Genomic DNA, 23,540 nt, shown 5'->3' with positions numbered 1-23,540 from the left:
TACATTCCAACCTATCACTAGATGCTGGAAATACAGAAATAGACAGATAAGATACCATCCAGAAACACAAAGTCAGGTTGGGGAGTTAAACAATGCCACCACTACCACTCAAAAAAGCAATGACAACACAATGTGTGAACTGCTTTAACTGAGAAATTAAATAAGTCTTGTGAGAATGGGTTGGGAAACTTGAATGATGAGAGAGTAAGGGAAAGTTTTTCAGAGAGGATGTGAGGTTTTTTAAATCAAGTACTTCATTCCTCTTAAGTTGATTTGGACTCCTCTACCATTCTTTTCACATCTTCTCCTATATCTGTGTTTGGAAGAAAGACCTGGTCGGGTGTTAACTAACCTTTCTTCTAAAGAGCCTTGCAGCCCAATGTGTGATCTCAATAGTAGCATGATCCCCTCACCTGAGGTACTAGAAATGTAGAACCTCAGGCCCCACTCAAGATCTTCCTCCTGGGAATCTGAATTTTAATAAGATCCCCAGGTGATTCGTATGTGCAGGAACACTTGAAAAGCACTGTCACAGAAGATGAGAGCCTCACCTCAGGAAACAAACTTCCCACAGTGAGGGCCCCTCGCCCAAGAAGGGCAGCATTCAGTGTCTACCTTGAAATGAGAGTGAACATTTCTATTTTAGCATTATTATTAAAAAAATGTTTTACCATACTGACCACCGGGCCACTTTGAGATCTATCCAACCCCAGAGCTCTCCTCTCTCATGAACCTTTACCTCTAACTTTTAGGAAACACCATCACACCTTGAAGTTTTGCCAATTGTAATGATTTGTCACAACTGCAAAGAATATTCTTAACAGGATCATTTGAGACAAAGAATGATTTTTTTTCAATTAGGTAAGTTCTTTGGGTGGAAAGATTCCATATCCTCTCTTCAAAGACCAGTTGAGTGATCCCTACAATTGTGTTATCTTAGCCAAGCCAGCTCACCTCTGCTAATCTACCTGGAGATGGTATTGGCTGCACTAACTCTAATTTACACAGGTGCACTGAAAATGAAGGGAAGCTATTCATTAAAAATATATATATTGTTAATTATCAACACTAAGTGTAAGGTGTTACTACATATTTTCACATCTCTTCCTACACATTTTCAGTGTTGTGACTTCTTGTAGAAATTTTTTTACGTATGAAAAAATTAACCTAACTCACATCTGCTCTACTTACTCCTGTCTTCAGGTTCAATCTCCAGGTTTCTCTTGCTTCTGTTTAGTCTTGTTATCTTGTACTACAGGAACTTTGTTTATTTGATTTATTGTCTTAGTAACCATGGAAAAAATGTTCCTTGTCCTGAAGCAAGTTTTAAGACAGAAATCATAGATCTAAGATTTTGGAAATCTAGTCCAGCAGGTCTCAATCCTTCATGCGCATTAGACTCACCATTGCTTGGAGAATTAAAAGGAGAAAAAAAAACACCAAGACAGCCAAAACTGGTTTTGCTCAGTGGTTAGAGCATTGGCCTGAGGACTGAAAGGTACAGGGTTCGATTCCAGTCAAGGGCATGTACCTTGGTTGCGGGCATATCCCCAGTGGGGCGTATGTAGGAGGCAGCTCATCGATGTTTCTAACTCTGTAAAAATCAATAAAATATATATTTTTTAAAAAAACATCAAATAAAACTCCAGACCAAATAAATCCAACTCTCTGGTGTGGACTCAGACTTTGAAATTTGTAAAGGTCCACGAGAAGATTCTAATGTGCAGCCAGAGCTGAGAAACTGATCTAGTCCAACTCAACTTTCCAGATGTGGGATGGGGGGAAAGACAGCCAAGTTGGGAAGGAACCTAACATAAAATCATCAAGATAGAACTAGGATTTAAATCCCTAATTCTGGCCAGACAACTTGACTAAGATTTTTCCATTGTTCTCTTAATTCAATTCTCAAAATGAAACAAACAAAATTGGAGTTTTAGTCTTCTTGCTTAAAAATAAGTCATTTTCAAATAACTTTAAAGTATATTTTATATACAATAAAATATATGTACCCATTTTAAATTTAAAGTTCAATAAGTTAGACACATATACACCCATGTTACTACCTCCCCAACCTTGACATAGAATATTTTCATCACCTCAGAAAGTTCCCATGCTCTGTCCTGTCAGCAACCTCCATCGAGACCTCAGGCAATAATTACCCTGGTTTCCCTCAGTGCAGATTGGTTTTTCCTGTTTTAGAACCACGTAGAAATGGAATTATACAGTATGCATTCTTTTATGTCTGCATTCTTTCACTCAGCATACTTTTTTTAAAGATTCAATGATGTTGTATCAGCAGTTTGTTCCATTTTATCCACGTGCAGTATTCCATCCCATGAATATTCTATAGTTTATCCAATTGGGTTGCTTCCAGTTTAGGGCTATTACAAATAAAGCTGCTAGGGGCATTTGTGTACAAGTCTTTGAAAGTGCATAAATTTTTATTTCTCTTGAGTAAAGATATAGGAGTAGAAATATTGGGCCCAACATGTCCCAGGAGGCAAGGTACATACAAGAAAATGGTTCTCGCCTTAGTTGATTTGGCTCAGTGAATAGACTGAAGACTAAAGGGTCCCAGGTTCAATTCCAGCCTAGGGCACATGCCCGGGTTGTGGGCTCGCTCCCCAGTAGGGGGCATGAAGGAGGCAGCCAATCAATGATTCCCTCTCATCATTGATGTTTCTATCTCTTTCTCCCTAGCCCTTCCTCTCTGAAATATATATATTTAAAGAAAATGGTTCTGCATCCAGGCAGTTCTCTTTATTAACAGAGATCAAAATGCCAACTTCATGGACATGTTAAAGGATGGGAGAGAAAGGATGGCTGGTAAATAGAAGAAACTTAATAAATGATAATAGAAATAACTAGAAACAGAACTGGGCTGGATTGTTCTTAATGAGATACTTTCTCTGTACACTGTTCACCTCCTCCCAATGCTCATCCAGCCAAAGGCTCTACCTCTCCTGTCCTTCAAGGTGAGGCCATAAAATGTGAACTATTCGATACTTTCTGAATTAATTTAGAAGTGTTTCATGGCTTGTTGATTCTATTAATTTTTAGCTATCTTTTAAGGAGAAATGCCTACCTTTAGGACATTATTAGACTCATATATGACCATAAGCGGTGACCAACCTATTGGTAACTGTAAGTGAACCTGAAAATAGCTTTTGGAAAATATGACTTTATTTGCATTTAAACCCCCTCTGTCATCTAGTTCTTCCCCCCATGTCTTATTCTCCACCTGTGCAACTCTTCCACTCCTTCCGTCTGCAGGCCAGAGGATCAAGATAAATGGCCAATGTCTGGTGTGTTCTATTACACACACACACACACACACACACACACACACACACACACACCTTATCTATGTTCAATGGTAAAAGTTGTGAAGACTTCAATTTACCAAATGAATCATAAAAGATGCTTTCCTAGAATAAGAAGCAGTTTTCTCTCATAAAATGTCTTCCTCATGGAGCCTTGTGAGAAGTGACCCTGTGTTCAATGAGGTGACAAGCCCCAGATGTCACCAGCCCCCCTCACTGAGGTGGCTGCTGTTCACAGTTACATTTCCTCTCTCCCACCAGCCAGTCTCCTGTCCTGCCCTCCAGGCTGGTCCCTTGATCAAGGGCCTTTTTTGAGCTCTTCAGCTAAACAGGCCAGCAGACAGGCTTCTTTCTCAGCCAATTTGAATAATGCTGCCTTGAGATTTCCAGAGACACTCAGTTTTGGCTTTGGAACTGCATGCAGGTCTTCCTTGGGAAGCCTAATAGCATGTTTCATCTGTGAACCACTTGATAAAAATTAACTGACTAAGCTACAAACTCTAGGCTTTTGCACGATGGACTTCTTTCTCCACTGCCCTCAAATTACTCCAGGAGGAAAGAAACTGGGGCTAAAGGATCTTTGGGGGATATTTTAGGCAACATCAATGCCAAAGACCTTGAAACAGCAACCCCCACTTGGGTAATGACTTAACCAGGGAAGGATTTAAATCCACATTTATTTAAAAGACACTGAATTGAGGTTCTCATCTCCCACAGCCTAGTCAGCAGACATAAGAGCTTGACTTCATGGTCTAGGGCAGGGTCACTGAGTACAGCCCATGGCACTAAGTGCAAACTGCCACTTGTCTTTATATATAATATTTTATTGGAACACAGTCGTGCTCATTTACATGTTATCTCTGGCTACTTCTGCCCTAAATTATCAGTTGAATAGTTGCAACTTAGACCAAATGTTCTGCTGAACTAAAAAATATTTACTTTCTGGCCTTGTAGAAAAAGTTACCAACTCCCAGTGGAGGGAACTTAAAGTTTGCTCTCAGCCTTCACGTTCCCTAAATATCTTTAAGCAAGTCTTTTTCCCTCTGCAGACTCAGTCTCTACATCTATTGATTGAAAAGCCTGTAAAGTGAGGCATCGCCTTGGGTTTGTTCTCCCATTGTTTTGCAAGTATTAGCATCTAATAAATTTGCTTTATTACAGCTGACTTCATGGAGGGCAGAAAAGTGTTTTGTGAGTCTCATGAATCATCCTAACCACCAGCCTCTATGCTAAGCCCTGAGTCCATTTATGGAGTATAATTGAACTGACTTGAATTATACATCTTTCTTCACAGAGAGATCTCACAGAATGATGTCTTGGAAGTGATAGAGGCGAATGTGTTTTCCAATCTGCCCAAATTACATGAAATGTAAGCAAGAAACTATGGGGTTTGCTCATGATTGTTCTTGACAATCACCTGAAAGTCTGCTTCTATTCCCAGCTCTGCTCTGTCCTCATATCTCTGCAATTTCATTTTAAGATGAAAGTCAGCCCAAAGGGAACTCAGCCTGATATCCAGGCATTAGTCCAGAACCTAGTTGTACCCGATTTCCCCTACTCCCAGAGTTGTTTGCATAATAAACCCAAGAAATTGGTTCTGAGACTGCCAGCAAGTATCTCCACCTCATCCTTTCATTTAAAGTCATTCCATAGTCAAAACCCAAAATTAGTCTCACATGATGTAGTTGAAGATGAGTAGTCCTCGTCTGAATACTTGCCTATGCCATATAATCACAAAAAAACTTTGGCCAAGATACAAAATCATTCTGAGCCTTAGTTTTCTTATCTATAAAATGGGAACAATATAATTGCATGCCTCATAATATCACTGTGATAAATGTAATTAGATCTAACACATCAACTGGCATGAGTGTTTCAATGATTCTTGTTTCTCTTACTCTTCCAATCAAATTTCCTTTCTCTTCCAATCAAATTTCCTTTCTCTTGTTGACATTCTTGGTTACAATATGTCAGTACTCACACAGATCCACTTCTGTTTCATATAATGATTATAAATTACTTCATAGAATCATAGGCTAGCAGACACTTTAGAAATGGTCTAGTTCAGAATTTTCCAAAGTAGGTTGTATATCATTAAATACTCAGGAATTTTTTGTGTTTAAAAAAGAGTGGGAAATTATATGGTCAAATAAGATTGGGAAAATCAATCTAAATTCACTTACTATAGAAAAACTTCTCAAAACCTATGAGGATATACACTTGGAATCTCCAAGAAACATATTATATTAAATGGCTCTCAACTAATGTCACTGCAAAGGTTTCTTCTGTGGCACATACATTAACATCTCACAAAATTTCCACGAAACATTTAAGAGAGCAAATGGATCACTCTTCTAATTTTACAGATGAGTGATGAAAGGCACAGAGAAGTTATAAGGCTTGCCTATCATCACCCAGCAAAATCCACAGCAGTATAAGAACTTGAATATAAATCTCTCAACTCTTGAATCTTTTTAAAACTTAAAGCGTATCAAGTATTTGCCAAGTATCAGTAGGGAATAGACATATAGATATATAGATATATAGATATATATGGTCTCTAATGACCAGCTTGTAATACACAAACAACATACACACACACACACACACACACACACACACACACACACGCACTCACACACACACTTTGTTTAGGAAATACAGACATTCAGTCTGTCCATTTTGGCAGACTCTCCCTCCCTTTTCCTTCCTACCACCCACCCAGTCCCCCACCCTCTTTCTCCCCCATTGTCATTAATCCTCTGCAACTGTGCCTTCCTTTGCTCTTCCCATTTCTCTCCTGCTCCATCCTTTCTCCTCTCTCTGCTTGGCCTCTCCTTCCCCTACTGGGAAAAGGAGACATGACCAGAGTCTTAGAACCCACAGGAAATGAAGAAATGAACCCCAGAGCAGCCAGCCCTCTGAGCAGAGTCAAGCAGACGTCCCCCTATGCAATGGGCAGTAGAGCTAATGAGACACCTTTCCTGCATGGAGAGGTGCTCACCCCATGTAGTACTGACTGTACTTAAAATGATCAATTACCTGGTACTTGGATCTGGATAGCTACATGTTACTACAATATAAAAACTAATGAAACAGGGAGGAAGTCATTAACACAGAGCATCTCTGCAAATATGTATTGATTCATCAAGATAAGGAAATGGCAGCTTCTCTGTTGGAATACAAATGAGAACATGCTCACCTTCAAACTATTGATCAGGACATGGCGCAGGCCAACCTGGAGAAGTCACCACCTCCCACCAACCACAAGGGAGCAGCCGCAGTCTATAGTAGGAAGAGAATCACTGGCATATCCGCAGCTACTGTCTGTTGGGGCTTCAGGGTTAAAGCCAGAGATGCCTACTGTTTGCCCCAACCTTTGTCTTCCTTTGACTCTTCACTCTTTTGTTCTCCACCCTGTCTCGTTGTTTTCCATCCCCTTATCTTTTGTTGGCTGACCATACAAAAGCTCTATTCCCCATATATTGGTCTCATCCCTATCTTCTTACCATCCTCACACCCTGGGAGATCCTTACTAGTAAAAGACTCAGCGGTGCTCAGGGTGAAAACGACCCGCCCAGCCAGGACTTTGTTTGCCTCTGACAGACAGACCAAGGAAGACTTTGGTGATGAGAGTTAAACAGGACAGAGTTCATATTTAGTTTGTGTGGGTTAGCATGGTAAAAGGCACTGCATGCATGCTCAATTTTTATTGAAACAATAGATGGATAAATGGATGGATGGATGGATGGATGGATGACATTGGTATATTCTGCATAATGTGAAAAATACTATAGTATTCCTTACTGTTGAGATTATGTTCGTTTTCTTTTACAGAAGAATTGAAAAGGCCAACAATCTGCTGTACATCGACCCTGATGCCTTCCAGAACCTGCCCAACCTCCGATATTTGTAAGAATTCCTGTATTCTGGTGCCCCCTCAAAGTGTGTGTAATCCTATTTTAGCAAAATGTCCACTTCCTACTCTGGGAAGCAGTTGCTTTTTATCATAGATGTGAGGCAGAAGTGGAGAGACACTGGCTGGTGAACTTTAGCTGAGTTTAATGAGTGAATTTCACTAATATAATTGCATTTTGTTTTCATTTACTAAAGCAGACATCACAAGGAATGCCATTTGAATTCATGGGACTGTCACACAGACCTCTTGCAGAACTCAGTCTTAATTTCGTGTTAATGCAATGCAGCCAAAAATTCTGCTAGCATTTTGTTTGCAACCTTGACCTCAAAGACATCATCTCCTCTGTTCTGCATATATGCTTTTTTTTTTCTTTGACAGGTTACAGTGTTTGATTTTGTAAGTTTTGGTTAATAATAGACATGATATTGATCAGCAGAGAGATTCCTGATGTTTGAGCTCCATCCCCTGGGCTTGCCCCCATCAGCAAAAATACTATTTCTTCTACTTACTAAGTGGCTTTTAAATTAGCTAATTTTCTTAAGGTTTTAACATCATAAATATTTTTACACTTGAAAATGTCAAATTTCATGCCAAAACAAGAGCATTTGAGGGAAGTTTTAATTCATTACTTTATTGGGAAGAAAAGTGCTCCTGAAAGTTATTGTATACTTTGAGAAGCTTATGGTGAATATGTTCGATTTAAAGATACTTATGAATGCTGGTTTAAACACTTTAAAAGTTATTATTTCAATGTGAAAGATAAAGAACATCCAGGTCAACTAAAAAAGTTTGAAAACTAACAATTACAAGCATTATTGTATGAAGATGCATATCAAACTGAAAAACAATTTGCAGAAAGATTAAACGTTGCTCAGCAAACAATTTCTGATCATGTACAAGCAAAGGGAAAGATTTTAAAGGAAGGAAATGGGTGCCACATCAACTGAACAAAAGACAAATGGAAAACCAAGAAATCATCAGTAAAATGTTGCTTCAATGACATGAAAGAAAGTTTTTTGCATAAAATTGTGACTGGAGATGAAAAGTTGATTTATTTGGGAATCCCAGATGCACAAAATCATGGGTTGATCCAGGTCAACCATCAACATCAACTGCAAGGCCAAATTGCTTCTGAAAGAAGATAATGGTCTGCATTTGGTGAGATCAGGAAGGTGTGGTGTATTATGAACTTCTAAAACCAGGTGAACCATTAATACGGATCACTACCAACAACAAATAATCAATTTAAACCACACTTTGGTCGTAAAACCACCAGAATGGGCCAGAAGACACAGCAAAGTAATTTTGCTTCATGATAACTTCAAAACCAGTTAAAGACACATTAAAAGATTTTGCCTGGGAAGTATTAACCCACCCACCATATTCACCAGACTTTGCTTCTTCAGATTATGTTCTGATCAATGGCACATGCACTTTCTAAGCAGCACTTCAAAATGTACTAAGAAGTGGAAAATTGGGTCTCTGAATGGTCTGCCTCAAAACAAGAAAAGTTCTATTGGGACAGTATCCACAAATTACCTGAAAGATGGAGAAATGTGTAGCTATCATTGGACATTACTTTGAATAAAGCACTTTTGATGTTTCTCTTGAAATTATCATGTTTTCTTTGATTACAAAATCCTCATTTTTAACCGGTAAAGGGTCAATTCACATTTTTAACCGATACCGGTTAAAATAGCATGAATAACAATAAAAATGGTAGAGTGGGAGCAGATGAATAAAGAGATGAAGAATCACTGCAGTCTTGGCCAGGTGGCTCACTTTATTGGAGTGTCTTCCCATCCACAAAAGGCTGTGGGTTCAGTTCCTGGTCAGGTCACATACCTAGTTGCAGGTTCAATCCCCAATCAAGGTGTCTATAGGAAGCCTGATCTCTCTCTCTCTCTCTCTCTCTCTCTCTCTCTCTTTCTCTCTCTCTCTCTCTCTCTCTCTCTCTCTCTCTTCTCTTCTCTTCTCTTCTCTTCTCTTTTTCTCTCTCTTTCTCCCCACCTCAATAAAAAACATATTCTTAGGTGAGGAATAAAAAAAAATTAAAAAAGAATCATTGCAAAATAAAATTTTTAAAAAGATTCATTGATGCAGAATTTGGCTCCACATTGGCTCCCACTTGTGGTCAGCACCATTCATTCTTATTAACAAGGACCCTGGGCCTTTACTCTAGGGGCTGGGGTTTGGGGAGGAACTAGGGAGATGTAGGCATAGAAGAAAAGGAAACTGGCAGAACTCAGAGGACAAAGGTATGACTTTGACTCTGAAAGAGGCTGAAATCTGTGTCATCTGTCATCACGTCCAGCTTCTCCTTGGTGTCCTTTTCTCACCTTGAGGTGTTGAGTAGTTCCCATTCCCATCTGGCTCCCTATCACGTTCAGACAAAGCTGGAGGTGACCGACTCCAGCTCCATCCTTGCCTGAGAGGAGAATATTGTTCACAGAGCATTTAAAATGTTCTGGGAAGAGAAAAGAGTTAGTAAGCAGTTTGGAGTTCTGTCATTGTCAAAGGATCTTCCATGACTGCTCTGGAAAAAAATATCCTTACATAATTCTACAGAGTCCAAATCCACTTCCATGCAAATCTGCATCAGGAAGCTGAGACAAAGGATTGTTCATCTTAAACCTTTTTCACTTATTGCCCCTGGGCCTTTCCCACCTGCACGCTCCTCCCCAGGATGTGGCATCCAGTGACCTTAAGAATTCAAAGACATTTCCATTAGTAATATATCTATTCAAGATTCAGAAATATTTTCCCAACCATAATGAGGAATCACCTAAATTCATGTTTGGTCCTCTAATCTGAAAGCTTATATCATGGAAACAAAGCCCATTTAAGCTTCCTTCCACACTTAGTATCTGAGCAGAAGTCATAAACAACATTACCATCCAGCAACCAGGCAGAGGTAGACAGCAACGATTTCAGATATTCTTTTGGATGATGAACTACTTGCTAAAGAAAAGGAAAAACACACACAAAATGGATGAAGAAATCAGAGGGACCCATAGGATTGAGTAGTTGTTTATTGCCTTAAGCCAGGATGAATGTTTATAATCACAGCCACCAAAGCAGGAAATTAGAAGGGGTAAGGGTGAGTTGTCATTTGACTTGAGCATCCTAATTGCTGTGCGCACACACACACTGAGAAATATTTTTCTTCCATTTGATGTTGATTATTTTATGGCGCAGCATTTAAGACAACCAGAAATCAGTATTCTTCATCTCTGCCTTCATATTTCACTGAGGAACCCAAAGTGGTTAGGGAAAACATTCATGAATAAAGAAATGTACTTTGACTAAAAGAATATACATCAAAGAATTCACCTGGGTGAATTTTTTTTTATATCAATATTGTACTTGCAGGCAATGTTTCTCTCTTATCACTCCACCTTCCTGGAGCTGACCTTTTGTTTATGAAATATTACCTGTTGATCTATAAACAAGGTTCACACAATATTCTCTTGCCTTTGCATCCTGTCAATGTAATTCTCAGGCAGCTGGATGTTGCTTTTTGCTACTCAATAAACTATAATCCCATTTTAGCAAACCCTTCACACACACTGGTAGGCCCCATCTAACTGATGACCACTTTCCACTCACATGTGGGCCTGTCAGACCTCCTTAGGATATCTGCTAAGGACAATCACGCCCTCTGCTTTCTCCAGTTTGGGATAATTCCTGGAGATTCTTTCACTGGGATTCGCCTCAGCAACTCAGGCTATTTCTTTCCTACCCCTAAATTCCTGTCTTTCCTTCATTCCTCTCTTTCATTTGATTTGTGGGGATAATGAAAGTAGCTTTTAGGCCTAGCCAGTTTGGCTTAGTGGATAGAGTGTAGGCCTGTGGACTGAGGGTCCTGGGTTCAATACTGACCAAGGGCAAATGCCTGGGTTGGGAGCTCGATCCCCAGTAGGGGGTGTGCAGGAGGCAGCCAATTAGTGATTTTCTCTCTTCGTTGATGTTTCTATCTCTCTATCCCTCTCCCTTCCTCTCTAAAGTCAATAAAAATATATTTAAAAAAACAAAACGTAGCTTTTCTTGTTATAAAAGCATTTGTTGGACATTGCATGGCAAAGGCACAAAGGGCAGGGACTGGGGAGGTGGTATACAGTAGCAAGGAAGCACACAGGTTTCACTGCCACTTGTCTGGGCCAGGTTTCAGCTTCTGCCCTTGCTAGTTGTGTGACTTAACTTCTCTAAGTCTCAGTCTTACTTTCTTTAACTTGGAAATAGTGTTATCTGCTTCCATGGATTGCATTAAGTGAAATACTTGGAAGAATGACCGACATTTAGAAAATTCTCAGTAAATGTTAGCAATTCTTATTCAATTCCTGGTACTGTGATTTATTAGCTAAAGGAGCCCCTATAAGGAACTTCATCTCTGTACCTTAGTTCCCTCCTCTTCTTAAAGGAATAATACCTACCTTTTGAGACTGATGTAAGGCTTAATTCAATAACTATAATCATGGTGATGGTGGTAGTATCTCCTTCCCTTTCCAATATTTATTGAAGGCCTCTTCAACTGTTTCTTTTGGATAGAATACACTGATCAGCATTCAAACATGGAAATACATAATTTGTATTTTTCTAAGGACAAAGGCATCCTCCTTACTGAACTCCTGAGATATCCATAAAAATCCTTCCAACAAACAATAGTACATTATCCTGCAGAGTTCTAATGGAGGGCTCCTAACTTCCCAGTACTGTTATTTCCAACCATGTGATCATAATCTCTCTTACTATCTCCATCAAAATAAAGTTCAGTTCTTCACACTGCCAGCTGGTTGGCTAATGCTTCCCATGTTTATGTTGATTTACAACTTAATGCTTTTTTTTAAAATCATACTTCATTGCATTTGAACCTCACAGCAATCCAAAGAGTAAGCATCACAGTAAGAGAATATATGCATTTTATAGAAGTAAGCTTGCCTTGCCTGTGGTCCCTGGTTAGTGGGCTCTTCTGAAAGGAATGCGCAGTGCCCCTTTAGACTGTATTACTCTCAAACATTAGATAGTCAGCAACACTTTCTATGGTGGCTTGGAAAGGATATATACTGGAGTTCAATTTTAGATGTTATGGCAGCCACACACAGTGGAAAGGTTGCTGCCTTCCCATTTCTCCATCATTTTGAGTGTGAATTGGCCAATGAATGCAAACTCATTTGTTCAGTCAACATTCATTTATTGAAGTCATAGTACTTTCGGGGCTTTGTTGTGGATGTTGGGTGTACAAAAGATGACAAGGCAAATGAACCCCTACCCATATGGAGCTTATTGTTTGAGGAGATAAACAATGCTTGATAATGTCATGTGGTAAAAGTGGTATAATGAAAAATAAAGCAAAGAAAGTGGAGAGTGATTCCTCAGAAAGGGTGGTTGAGAAAGGATGGAAGGCCTTGTGAGAGATACAGCAGACATCTGTAGATAGCTCTAGCTCACCTCAAGGAGCTCAGTCTTCTGGGGGGGGGGGGGGGGACTATTAACCATTAACCCCTGAAAATAATAACACATCTGTAGAGCTGTGTGGCACTGGTAATAGACAAGAGTACTGACCCAGGGCCTTGGGCTTGACTCATCAGGGAAAATTTCTTGGGAATAAAGTGAACTTAGCTGCAATTTGAAGGATAGGCAAAATTTAAAGAGACAGTAAAGGAAAAACTTCCTGTGCAAAAAGTAGTTCAATAAAAACAAAAATGTGAAAGAACCATTATGGAATAGGCAGAGGATGGGGAGAAACTGGGTCCCATCTGAAAAGGTATGCATATATGCATAACTCAGGGACAGAGACAATAGGGTGGTGAAGGCCTGGGCTGGGGACAGGCTGGAGGGGATAAAAATGAAATATATGTAGTGCTTTCAACAATAAATATTTTTTAAAGGTGTGCACTGGAGAGAAAGACGATTGGGTTTGGTAAGACTGGAAAAAGATTAAGGCAGAGGAGTTAGGTCTAATGCAGTAGGAAAGAGTAAGCCATAGAGATTCTCGAGTAGAAGAGTGGCAAGATGACAATGTCTTGGGCTGTGGATTGACTATTGGAAGGGTATATACACACTCAAAGGAGTCCTGCTAAGGGAAAGTGGCCATAATCCAGGAGTACATTAATGGTGGCATCTGGAGAAATAGAAAAGTAATGGGGGACACAACTACTACTGGTGTATAATTCACCTCTATGTCAGACATGGACCAAGTGACTGCAGTGATTTTTGCCCACTCATATCTCATAAATCCCAGTGCTTTCCACACAAAATCATTCTGCAGAGAGCACTCAGTCTTGGCCAGAAGTCATCTTACACAGGGACTGTGATTATTGGGAAGAAATTATTAGCCATCTCCCTGGTTGTCAATATTATAACTAACTAAACATGTTGTCATGACTACGAGGATGTTAGGGCACAATGGAAATTACACAATTGCTTCTTTTATCAGGAATCTATCTAGCACAGCCAACTTTGCCTGCCATTGTCAACTCCAGGAAAATACAGCCAGATTTTCCTTCTGGAACACTAAAGTTCAGGATGAGATTTTAGCCTGAGCATGTCAGTTCAAGGAGGGTAGGACCTCCTCTTGTCGGAGGGCCTGATCTGAAAGAAGGTGACATTTTTATGCCAGTAACCTCTCCTCCTTGTTCTTCTAATCTGCCCCGTGTGCCATCTCCTGCAAGAAGACCAGGTCCTATTCATCTACAAGATAATTATTTGATCCATTAACTCACATCAATATGTTTAGGACTCGATATTCTTTCAGGAGATTTTGTATTTTTTAAAAAGAAGCTTGGAAAAGGCAATGCTAAGCCCAAGAAATGATCATGATAGACTCCCAGGCAAGGGGGCTCAGAGAGAGAAAAGTCCCTACAGGAGCCACTTACATAGGGTACTGGTAACCACCTACTCCACCCACCTGCAGAGTCTCCAAATTATATTTTCCCAGGATACACCTTCTTATGAGGTAGGTGTATCCTCAGTTCAATTATTTTAAAGTAAGATCTGTCTCTGTCATCAACAGAACAAGTCCAGAGAAGGCTTAGAGGGAAAGGAGTCTTGGATTAGGACAAGTCTAGAGAAGGCTCAGAGGGAAAGGAATCTCGGATTAGCTATGTAAAATCAGCCCAATTTCTTCCTCATTACTAGTATCACCCCCAGACAATGATGAAATAATCCCTTTCAGTCTCAGTTTCTTTATCTGCAAAAAGGAAATAACAGAATATGTTTCATGAGGTTAGTCAGATGAGGAAATGAACTCTACATCCTCAATGATCTCTTTAAGCCTTGGTGTCTAATTGTCCTCTTCATCAACCTGGGACTCGCAGTGTCATTGTCTGTCCAGCATATTCAGACTCAGTATGGAAGGAGAAAGCCCTTCCATGAGACAGGAGGATCCAGCATCTTGTAGATCACTATTTCCCAGATCAGCTCATCTCCAGGACTGAGATCCTATGGGCACATTAAACCACCTATCAATTATTCTCCAAAGCTCAACTCCTAGAGCTAAAGGAATGGTAGGATGAACCCCTGCCACTTCCAGCACAGCCAGCCCCAGCAGGGCCTGAGAGGCCAGCATGTGGAGGTGAGGCTTAGGAGGCAGACAGCCCACGTTGGCATTGCAGAGGCAAATCACAAGTCCTGGGCGCCTGCCTCAGGTACAGGCAGGAGGGAAGACAGCTTAATGAACAGGATCTGAAGGGGCATCAGGAGAATCACAGCCCCCATGTTGCTTCTTCCACCTCTGCAGCCTCCATGTTGGGAGTTTTATGTGGCATTATTGTCCTTACAGGCCCTTTTAGATTTGCAGTTATCCCTGGGAGAGGCCACACACTAAGATTTAGAGTGAATACAGGAACTATCAGCCACATCTCTGTACGGATGAAGGCAGACCCTGAAGCAGAGATGGGCCAGAGGAGGCTGGGAAGTACAGTGGGCAGCAGGGGTAGGCTGGTCAATGAGAGGGGGGAGGGTGTCAACTGCAATTACCAGATTTTTGCCACACCAGGGTCATGACCAGGTTTTCTTCATCTCTATATCCCCAGTGCCAGACACACACACACACACACACACACACACACACAAAATATTCATTTTTTTTCTTCCAGAGAATTCTGGCTGTGATCTATCGATAGATCTCTGCCACACTTTTTGAGGGACTCATTATTTTCCTCTTTGTCTGCATTCATCTCATCGGCTTTACCCTTCATAATGGGTGTGAACACAAGTGTATTCTGGCCGGATACTCCCAAAGTCAGTTTGTCCATCTGGGAAGATGTGTTCTGTCTTCTCCATGGCCCTGCTGCAGGAGGAATGCAGTCCAGCTGGCTCAGGACTGGGGGCAATGAAGTGACAGATGTCAACACCTGATTCCACTGACCTCTAATCTAGAGCAAAGGCCATGTCAGAGTACAGGGTCTGCCACAGGTGAGCCCCCACACAGAGGGCCCTCAATGGAAATGTGTCGGAGTGGAACCTTTCTGTTTGGGTGGTGGAGGGTAGCAGCTGCTGTTTTTAGAGAAATATCTTGGGGCGTTACAGCGTGTGAACAATGCAGCGACAAATGCTCCAAGGAAGAGAATTTTCCTCTCCAGCAGATATTGTGCAATCTGCTGCCGTTTAATCATGAGCTCAAACACCCCACAAATAATGTCTAGTTCTAGAGGCCATGAGTTTGGGATTCAAAAATAGTAGTGGTAGGAAGAGGGAGCAGGATGTTTGGGAGACATGGGAAGAAATTAGGCAGCAGCCTCTCTCACAAAGCTCACCCAGCACAGTTTTCCTAGACAAGAGCCAAACCATAGCAGCCATCAGAACACAGATTCACTGAGCAGGACATCAGGAGAAGCTCTTCTCCTTATAGGAGAGCCACACACTCAGGTCCCAGTCCTGCCCCTATCTGTGAGAACTTATAAGCAAGGAACCAAGCTTGAGTGGAGAGAAAAAGAATGACCCTATGTCCTTCAAGCCAATGTAAGAAAGGGAGGAGATGAGTCAGAGTGGGAGAACTTTAAAAATTCAAGACAGCAAATGAGTGCAAGCCCTGCTAATCACTCTAGGTCATTGCTGGGTGATGTAGGGCTGGGGAACAGAATCATAATTTAGGAAGTACTTTCACTTTGTATTAACTTATGTAGACTTCTCAAAGCCCTGGGAAATATTTATGGATGGTTCCATTTTACAGATGGGAAACTTGAGGTTTAGAGATGACTGAATTGCCCAAACTCTCAGAATGGGCTTAAGAAATGATCTTGGGGCAGAAGGGCAGGGGAAAATGGTACTTGCTGATCATCTACTTACTATAGGGCAGACCCTACACTAGGTATCTCATTCACACAATTCATCTCATCTTCCAGTCTTCCAAAACTGTGAGGCCTGTATTTTCCCTGACTCACAAATGAGGATTGTTTGAAACTCAGAGATTATGTAGTTGATAGAACCGAGAACTGAAGGCAGGAATGTCTGACCCCCACCCAGTTCGTCCTGCTCTCGGCACCACATAGCTGGAGAGGAGTAGTGTGTGGATGACACATACGCAAGGAGACCCAGTGTTCTGAGCACAGTGTTGACCCTTTATTCACATTTGCCATTTGGTACCTGTGAGCACCTACACAGGCCAAATTGAAATATACCTAAGAAGTAGCTTTCTAAATAATTAATGTTAGAAATGAGTTTGGGGAAGGGTGTGCAAACTGTTTAAAATATTAACTCTTCTGCAACTCCCCTATGTAATTTAAAAGTAAACTGCTTACCACGAATTAATAGTTTGATTAAAGTTATTCTTACATCAGCGTCCAGAAAGTTCTCAAAAGAGTACCACTTGCTGAAACCAGTTTGGCTCAGTGGATAGAGCGTCAGCCTGCGGTCTGAAAGGTCCCGGATTCAGTTTCGGTCAAGGGCATGTACCATGGTTGCAGGCACATCCTCAGTAGGAGATATGCAGGAGGCAGCTGATCGATGACTCTCTCTCCTTGATGTTTCTAACTCTCTATCCCTCTCTCTTCCTCTCTGTAAAAAATCGATAAAATACATATTCAAAAAATTGTGCAACCAGATGCCAGAAACCTGGAATGTAGCACCTCTTATAAATAGTATTAGGACTTTAACATCCTGATACACTGAGATCTGCTCTAGCCCAAAGGGATCCTGTAGGATGCTCCAAACTGAAAGAACAAATAACCAATAGTGAGAGCTGCAAAATAGCCCATCACAAACTTCCTTTTGTACATTAAAATACACACCTTTTACCAAAGGTTTATCTTCAGTTTAGTTTTCTTTTGATTTGGTTGGCCATTAAAGAACATGGTTTCTTTTTACCCAGACACGGTATGTGTAGAGGTTAATGGTTGGGCTAGGAGTAGGGATCTCATCCTGTGACTAATGTATTCTGTACAACTATAGAAGTTTTTCAGAGCCTCTGACCTTACCTCTCCAGGTTGTAATCTAAAGGGGGCCATCCAAAAATACCTGACCTCATTCAGCTGGGCCCTCTCCGCTCTGATAGGAGGATGGTAATGATACCTGTCTCCTAAGGTAGAGGGGAGGATTAAATAAAATAATCAATGTTAAGTGCATGGTGTGGTGCCTGGTGCAGAGGAAGTGTTCAATAAATGTTGGCCATTGTTATTATTAATCCTACTTTCCAGAGCTGCACAGCACAAATCTATTACCATTTCCTCCTGGCAGCCCTTCAGAATCTCAGGCTTATCTTCCCAAGCAAAACATCCTATGCACTGGACAATATAGTCCTCTTGATTTCTCACTCCATCAGCAAAAAAAAAAAAAAAGAAAAAAGAAAAAAAGAAAGAAAGAAAGAAAGAAAGAAAGAAGAAGAAAGAAAAGAAAAAAAGAAAGAAAAGAAAAAAAAATTTCCCAAAATAACTATTTTTTATAAGGCAGATGCAATTCCATTATAAATGTGTGCATTACAAAATGTGCACAAAATAATACTGTAAAGCATGAAATACAAATGAATTAAATACAATAATATGCTTTTACATTTACATCTTGCCTCATATGCCATTTTATATGGCACAAAAAGCCTATTTTACTTTCACTACATTTGTTATAATAACAACACTTCAAAGAAAGAATGTCATAGGATGAGTTTCATTATTTTTTAACTAGAGGCCCAGTGTACATATTTTGTGCACTCGGTGTGGGGGGAGGGGTGCACCTCAACCCTAGTTGTAAAAGGGTGCAGACCAGGCCAAGGGACCTACTGGTGCACGACCAGGGCTGGGGAGGGATGCAGGAGGGTGGCCAGCTGGGAAAGAACTGTGGGAGGGCTCCAGGGCATGTCCAGCCCATCTCACTCAGTCCCAATTGGCTGGACCTCAGCAGCAAGCTAACCTACTAGTCGGAGCATCTGCCCCCTGGTAGTCAGTGCACATCATAGCGAGTGGTTGAGCAGCCTTAGCATATCATTAGCATATTATGCTTGATCAAGGGCATATCATTAGCATATTATGCTTGATCAAGACAACCAGACAACTGGACACATAAAATACTAGTCTTTTATGATATAGGATCCTTTGTTTAATACTGAGAAAAGCAATTCACAGATTATATCAATATTAAATTTAAATGGCTGTCAAAGCTGAGAACAAATTTTCACTGAAATAAGTAGATCCAATAGAATGCAAGCCTATAGCCACATCCTTGACTCATGCTTAGTGTTCAACTCCTAAACATTTCTGCAAATATTCTTATGAAAGTTAGCTAGTATTTCCTAATGTCTATCAGATGTTCTTACCAACAACCCACAAGATGTACACTTTTATAATTCTCATGAAAGTATGCAAAATCTAATAAAAATTTAAATAGGTAAAAAGTTGTATTTCCTTGTTTTTAAAAATATGCAAAAGTGTTCTAAATGATGACAATAATTATTTTCAGCAACAAATTAACCATTTCCATGAATTTTTTGAAATGCTTTCTAAATTTCTTTCAAATGCTATTTTATTCCTTCTCATTGATACATCACCTTTCACTTAAAGATACAAATAAAATATGTCTAAATTGAAAATATCTCTTTTAACACTATTTGACAGCCATTTGTCATCACAGGAAAAGTCAATCAATTTGTATCACTTGTATGTTTTGTTTTTGTTTTTTTAAATGTGTAAATCACTTTCAATTTTGTCAAGTCTTCGCGGTAATCGCCCTTGAGATGCCAACAAACCTCTAGGTGATGATCTGATCAGGACCCAGAGACTAAATAGAATTAGACAGAAAAAAGGTGGCTCCAGGCAGGTTTAACAGAAGAAAAAGGAAGAAATTAGAGGAAAGATGCAGGAAGAATCTTGGAGACTTGGTTGTGGCTTCCAGTGGTTTTAAGAAGACACAAGGAGCATCAGGCAGCAAATAACAAGCCAGAGCACTCAGGCATCGTGGAAGCCCCACTGAGACAATGAAGAACCAGATCTAGAAATCACATTGCAGTACCCAAGAGAACTAAGAAAAAGCAAGACATGCTCCTAGGGGAAAATGGATATCAGACAGGTCTCAGTTATGGCAAATGGAATATAAGGCTGAAGCATGACCTTGGATGTGGTGCTAAGTTCTCCTGTAAGATAAATTTATCATTCTCCTAGATACAAGGTGAAGGAGCTAAAGTCTTCAGGTATCCCCTTAAGGCCGTACATCTTAAAAAGTGGTATAGCTAGGACTTGAACCCAGATCCTCTAAGCACCAGAACTGCTAGCTTTGAGGCTCTGCTACTTACCCTGAGAATAGGACCAGGGCCCAGTTATTAAACCAGAATACTAGGTCAAAACAGAATATGCATCCAGGCTAATAGGGATGAACTCTTTAAAATCCTGCCCTTGGGCTCATTAAATTCCCCTTGATTGCTAAAGTGCCTGGTTTCCATGGAGACAGAGCCAAGTTTGAGCTGAGTATAAGTTAAATGGGCCCAGTTATGAAAGTGTGAGACTGAGGAGGCAGGAAACCAGGCAGGATGTGAAACAGGTCACAGAGGTGTCTAACTTGATATCACTCAGTCCACAACCTTTCCAGTCCAGAGATATTAGATGGCTTGTGTCCAGTCTATGCCAGAGTTGGCATGTTGGTTCTCCTGATCCCTGACCTCCAAACCTCCCTGCCTGCTTAAGATTAATTACTCCAAGTAGCAGTGATACCTGACAAGTATGTTAACTAGGGTTTTGATACATTCTTGGTGAAAAAAAAAAGCAAGAAACATCTTTGAAACATCAACCAATTAACTCAATATTTTGTGAACACATAATGCATTCCAAATCTGCACACAAACTTAATAGATTGTCAGAAAATATTAAATATGATCCTTGTTTTGATGTTTCATTAAGGGAATGTTGCATAGACACATGAGAAGAGATCTAAAAATAAAAGGCTGCTATGATTAAAGAACAACTGTGGAGTAGGACTGTGCCAAGCTAGAAGGTACTTAGTTATGGCAATGTTTCTGTTAGGAATGAGAAGAATCACACAGGTTATAGAGAGCAACCATGAAAGCTAATTGTTCTTCAAACTCCAAAGGTTAACAGAAGCTATTTCTCAGTAGTGAAACTAGAGATTATTTTTACTTTCTTCTGTAGATGTTCCCATATTTTTCATAAGTCTCACAATAAATAGATATTATTTTTATATTCAAAGAAGATAGGTTTTTTAAATAACCAAAATATATAGAACAACTACAACTCTCATACATTGCTGGTGGGAAAGCAAAATGGTATAGCCACTTTGGAGAGCAGTTTGGCAGTTTCTAACAAAGTTAAGCATTCACTTACCATCCTAGCCAGAAATCCCACTCACAGTTATTTACCCAATAAAAATGTTTTCCTTCCCTCCCCTCCCTCTTCCCACAGTATACAAATGTTTAAAAAAGCTTTTTTCCCCCTATAATCACAAAAAGTGGAAACAACCTATGTGCCCTTTATAATGAAGGTGAATGGATAATCTATGGTATATCAATGCAATAGACTTCTACTCAACAATAAAATGCAATGTACTGATACACACCATGACATGGAAGAATCTCAAGTGCATTATAATATGTGAAAGAAGCCATATTCAAAAATTTCACAATATTTGATTGCACTGACATGACATTTTAGAAAAGGCAAAATTTCAGCAACATAAATAAATTTGCTGTTACTAGGTATAGCATATTAACAATCCCTTTCCTCAAATAAAAAGCATTGGAAGATCATCTCAAGGGCGGCTGAAGTACATAATCAAAAGTAGAATTGACCAAGATGTGTTCTACATAGATAATTGGGAACAAAATATTTAAGAACCATCACAGGGAGCCCATAGGAAGAATTCCCTGATTCTTTATATACAGAGAACAAGACACCAACATCTGCTCTAAAACCATAAATCCCAGAAGACACAATCCTTCGCAATGTTGAGAGTACCAGTGAAGGTTCTTTAGACTGAAGCAATCACAGCCAATTCTGGCTTAGGGACCCACACACAGGAAAGGTAAATGGGAGCGGGGAGGTATTGGAAGGATTCTGAGTAGCTCACAAGAGTGAGGGAAACGCTGAGGAAGAATGTGTCAGACAATTCTCAGATGCCATTTGAAAACCTTCTTCACCAATGCTGTGGCACCCAGATCCACCAAAATGTCAACCAGCTTAATGCAGGTACAAGTGAACAGCACTCAGTGGCCTTGCATACCATTCTATCCTGGGAATTCTTTCAACCACTCTAAGATACCCAGTAGGAACTCACTGGGCACTCACGGAGTGCAAGGCAGAAGCAGAGAGTTAATACCAGCAGGACATACTGGACCAAGAGGAAATAGTAGTCTATAGATAAATGCTTTCCTTTGTCCTTTATTCAGAGCAATAGTTCTGAGATCCTTTTTGAAAACCTCTAAATCAAGTCCTTGGCATTAAGTACCAGTCACCAATTGTGGTAGCCAATTCAATACCTTATCCTTGTCTTACTTATCTTTCCTCCCTCCCTGTTTCATTCTCCCATCCCAAACTTTCTGAACTCATATTATCAAATATAAACTAGCTCTGCAATTTCAAATGTAGAAATTCATGGACTGCCTCTCAATGGACTCTAACGAGACTCCAATCTTCTCCCAGGAGACAGCTGTGAAGAGGCATGGAACTCATGGTCTAATCTCAACCAAGTAATTTGGAATGGAGAAGAGACAGTTCTCCAAAAATACGAGGAGATTAGAAACAAAGAACGATTTGGGAAAATTTTGTTACCTAGTTGAAAATCACATGCTTTTGTTGTTTGATTTTAAACATTATTGTTCAAAGTATTACAGATGTCTCCTTTTTTTTCCCATGGACTGCTTGTGGCTCATACTTGCCCCCAATCCCGGGCTTTCACCATACTATTGTCTGTGTCCATTGGTTATGCATATTGGCAAATACATTCTTTGGTTAATCTTTTGGATCATACTGACTTCTTAATCTTTAAAAAAAAAAAAAAAAAAGTCTTCATTGTGGCATACTAGACCCTGTGTGCTTAAGGTGCACGTTTCTCTCCTCTAAGGAATCAATAGCTCACTAGACCTAGTTAAAGCCTTAAAATAGAAAATGTAAGCATGTTTCATATATATTATGGGATTTTCTGGTACCTTTTTCTAATAGCTCAAAATGAATATTTTAAACATAAAAAAGCTTATACTTTAGCAATTGGTAAAATAGCCAGTTTTATTTTACCTCATTCTCATTTTCTCTCTTTTTAGGTTAATATCCAACACAGGTATTAAGCATTTTCCAACTGTTCACAAGATTCAGTCTCTCCAGAAAGTTCTACTGTAAGTTTCTCCTTGAACCGTTACCAACACTTTACTCTGGTACTGTCTTGCCCAACAGCCTCGGGCCTGTAATATGCATTGTTTAGTCTGCATCTTCCAAATATGTTGCTTTGGCTGAGCAGAGATAGGAAAGCAAACAGTGAGTGGCCTTGGTTTTACCTAAGGGCCTCTAATCTCAGTCTGGTGGAAGTCAGCAGGCTCCTCATAAGACAGGTGTCAACAGAGCCGGCTTATAGCAAATCAAGCAGTCTCTCCAGTCTTCGCTATTTAGTGCCTGGTATACAGTTCCCCTGAAACGTCCCTGTCTTCCACCATCCTTTCTTCCCCCCTCACACCCCACCCCCCACCCCCAGAATTCCCATGCCGTCCTAGGACTAAAGAAACCACCTGACAAACAAATTCAAACTATATTAGTGACATAATGTATTTGCCTTTTCTCAAGGCACCTGATTTTGAAAGAGGAGGAGAAAGGCAATGTATAATGGCAAGTGAAGTTGTAAGACTCTGAACGGACACAGAAGGAAATTGGGGGGGGGGG

General features: G+C 40.2%; 1 protein-coding gene across 2 annotated transcripts in view; it reads left to right on the top strand.

The window, feature by feature from the left end:
* The window catches only part of FSHR (follicle stimulating hormone receptor), a 120,026-nt gene that overhangs the window by 78,370 nt on the left and 18,116 nt on the right, over nucleotides 1–23,540 (top strand). For both annotated transcript variants that reach the window (XM_036435268.1, XM_036435267.1), the window contains exons 3-5: nucleotides 4,618–4,692; nucleotides 7,161–7,235; nucleotides 22,931–23,002. In XM_036435268.1, coding sequence (XP_036291161.1) covers nucleotides 4,618–4,692; nucleotides 7,161–7,235; nucleotides 22,931–23,002 — 222 coding nt within the window. The remainder of the gene's footprint in view (nucleotides 1–4,617; nucleotides 4,693–7,160; nucleotides 7,236–22,930; nucleotides 23,003–23,540) is intronic.

This window comes from Pipistrellus kuhlii, unplaced genomic scaffold, assembly GCF_014108245.1.
Source record: "Pipistrellus kuhlii isolate mPipKuh1 unplaced genomic scaffold, mPipKuh1.p scaffold_m20_p_13, whole genome shotgun sequence".
Taxonomy (NCBI): domain Eukaryota; kingdom Metazoa; phylum Chordata; class Mammalia; order Chiroptera; family Vespertilionidae; genus Pipistrellus; species Pipistrellus kuhlii.
The sequence above is the reverse complement of the archived record's forward strand: the minus strand, read 5'-3'. Positions and strand labels throughout refer to the sequence as shown.